Source organism: Monopterus albus, unplaced genomic scaffold (assembly GCF_001952655.1).
Source record: "Monopterus albus unplaced genomic scaffold, M_albus_1.0 scaffold422.1, whole genome shotgun sequence".
Lineage (NCBI taxonomy): Eukaryota > Metazoa > Chordata > Actinopteri > Synbranchiformes > Synbranchidae > Monopterus > Monopterus albus.
In genome coordinates this window covers 198,129-200,650 of record NW_018128302.1, presented here as the reverse complement: position 1 = coordinate 200,650, position 2,522 = coordinate 198,129, and the positions used below count along the sequence as shown (strand labels likewise).

The 2,522-nt window shown below is 41.8% G+C and overlaps 1 protein-coding gene across 1 annotated transcript; it reads left to right on the top strand.

Annotated features, from left to right (window-relative positions):
* Window positions 1-575: 575 nt before the first annotated feature.
* LOC109951992 (olfactory receptor 6K3-like) lies at window positions 576-1,511 on the top strand. Its single transcript, XM_020586811.1, has one exon. It carries the CDS (start codon window positions 576-578, stop codon window positions 1,509-1,511), a length of 936 nt encoding a protein of 311 aa, XP_020442467.1.
* Window positions 1,512-2,522: the final 1,011 nt, after the last annotated feature.

Here is a 2,522-nt window from a genome sequence, read left to right as displayed (position 1 = left end):
CTCTGTGTAACAGCCAAACACGATAAAGGTTCAGCACAGCCTCAGTGTGGATTAGATCAGGGAGAAGGCTGCCCATCTCTCTAAGGTCTCACGGTCCATGAACTGACACAGACGCTTTACTCGGTGATGCTGCAAATTTTTGGACAGATCACAGGACTGTAGTCAAAAATCACAAAGTGATGTTGACTCTAAAGATGTTGAAACAAGTTCATACATGTGTTTAGTGATTTATTTCCTGTTGATTTTAGGATTATCTCAGTGAATTGTGGGGAAGTTTGTCAGTTGTGTAAAAGAGCATGTAGGAATTAGATGTTGAGTGACTGCCGGTATTTACATAGGTGAGCATTTATAAATACCAAACATTCTTTAGTGTTTTTACTCCAATGCTCCTCAGGACATTGAACAATCCTGATGAGATTTTTCACACTTTACATGCATGAATACAGACACGTATCATATGTCTTGTTGAAATATTTAAAATTTTGGACATTTTTATGTCTCATCCCGTTTTCTTCCCATCTCCCATTTCTCCATTGCTGTGACTTGTCCTGTTGCAGCTGTGCTGCTGTGCAGATATGATGAGCAACAACAGCCTGACTCCCTCCTATTTTCAGTTCACTGTGTTTGCAGACTATGGGCCCCTCAGATATCTTTTCTTCAGTCTCTCTCTGTTGATCTACGTGACTATAATCTCTGCTAATGCTGTCATTGTTCTGTCAGTCTGCCTGGAGACTTCTCTGCATCAGCCCATGTATGTTTTCATCTGCTCTCTGTGTTTAAACTCTCTGTACGGCTCAACTGGCTTCTTCCCCAGGTTCCTGGTGGACCTTCTGTCCGACACTCATTTCATCTCACGTCTATTCTGTTTTATTCAGATGTATGTTACTCACACTTATTTAGGATACGAGTTGAATATTCTCACAGCCATGGCCTATGACAGGTTTACTGCTATTTGCCAGCCTTTACACTATTGCAGTAAAATGATGCCTAGGACGGTGCTGCTGCTTTTGATTCTTGCTGTGCTGTACAGTTGGTGTTCTATAGGCTACTTTTTCTATCTGGCCATTACTTTGCCTTTGTGTGGAAACAAACTGCACAGGGGGTTTTGCAACTGTTGGACTATAATCAATCTCTCCTGTGAGGACACAACTGTAATCCAAATGGCATGTCAGTTTGTAGCTCTGACATCGATCTTGATCCCCTTGATCTTTGTCCTGTACACCTACCTGCGCATTCTGCTTGTCTGCAGGAGAAGTTCATCTGAATTCAGAGGAAAGGCCTTACAGACCTGCCTGCCCCACATAGTGACCTTTGGAAACTATTGCATCTCGCTTGTCTGTGAGATTTTACTTAGTCGATATAATGTTAATGAAGTAAATCCATCTGTAATTGTTGTTTTATCTCTGGAGTTTCTGATCATCCCTTCCATCATTAACCCTCTAGTTTACGGCCTGAATCTGCCTCAGATCAGAGGAGTGATGATTGGATTTCTAAGGGCAGGAAAAATGTGATCAGAAGGTGGTCAGTCTTTTACATTCTCTGTCCAACTCACAGCTCATCAGATTAAAATCTGTCTCAAAAAATTCCAGCCAAGTTGGAATACCACTGGATATGATCTTCTCTGTTTCCATGTATCTTAATGTCATATGCTTTGTGTAATAACACATTTTAATCACACAGACACTTTAAGGCCCTTTTTCAATTTGGACTTTGTGTTAGTGGCAAAACCCACTACAAAACCAATACTGTTTACTTGCCCCTTGCATGGGGATATGTACATGCACATTGAGAGCTGAGGTACCAGAGTCAAATTCCTCGTGTGTCTGACACACCTGGCCAATAAACCTGATTCTGATTCTGACAAATGTTCAGTTAATTCATGTATGAACTGTGCTGCCCAGGTCATAATCTTTGCTCACAGTACATTTACAAGCTTGGTCTTGACCAAACACAACACTAAAATGCCACTCAAAGGTCAAAGTGTTTATTTGTCATATGCACAGTTAGGAAACGTGTTTCCCTGTACAATGAAATTCTTACTTTGCCGTCCATATGAATGCCACAAAATACAAATGAAATATAAAGTAGATAAATAAGTAACACAAAATCTAAGGCACTTTAAGCAGCAATGCAGCAATATGATAAAAATATACAGTATAATAAGAGAATGTATACTACATGAGAGCAGCATGTGCAGCAGTCAACAGTCAATGTGCAATTATGCATGTGCAAACTGAGAATGTAAACAGTACAGGTTGTCAGTACATGACATATTTACTGGTAATAAACCCCCTTCCTCTTCTTTGGAAGGGGGACGATGGTTGTGGTCTTAAAGCAGGTGGGAATGATGCTCTGGCTGAGGGAGAGGTTGAAGATGGTGGTGAGAACATCAGCCAGCTCACTGGCACATGCCCTGAGAGCCCTCCCAGGGATGCTGTCCGGTCCTGCTGCTTTGTGGGGGTTGATCTTCCTCAGGACTGTGCTTACCTGGCCTGGTGAGACAGTTAGTGGAGGGGAGGTGG

Bases quoted from the DNA above. Each gene is read 5' to 3' on its own strand.
- LOC109951992 (XM_020586811.1), top strand. From the start codon at position 576: ATGATGAGCAACAACAGCCTGACTCCCTCCTATTTTCAGTTCACTGTG.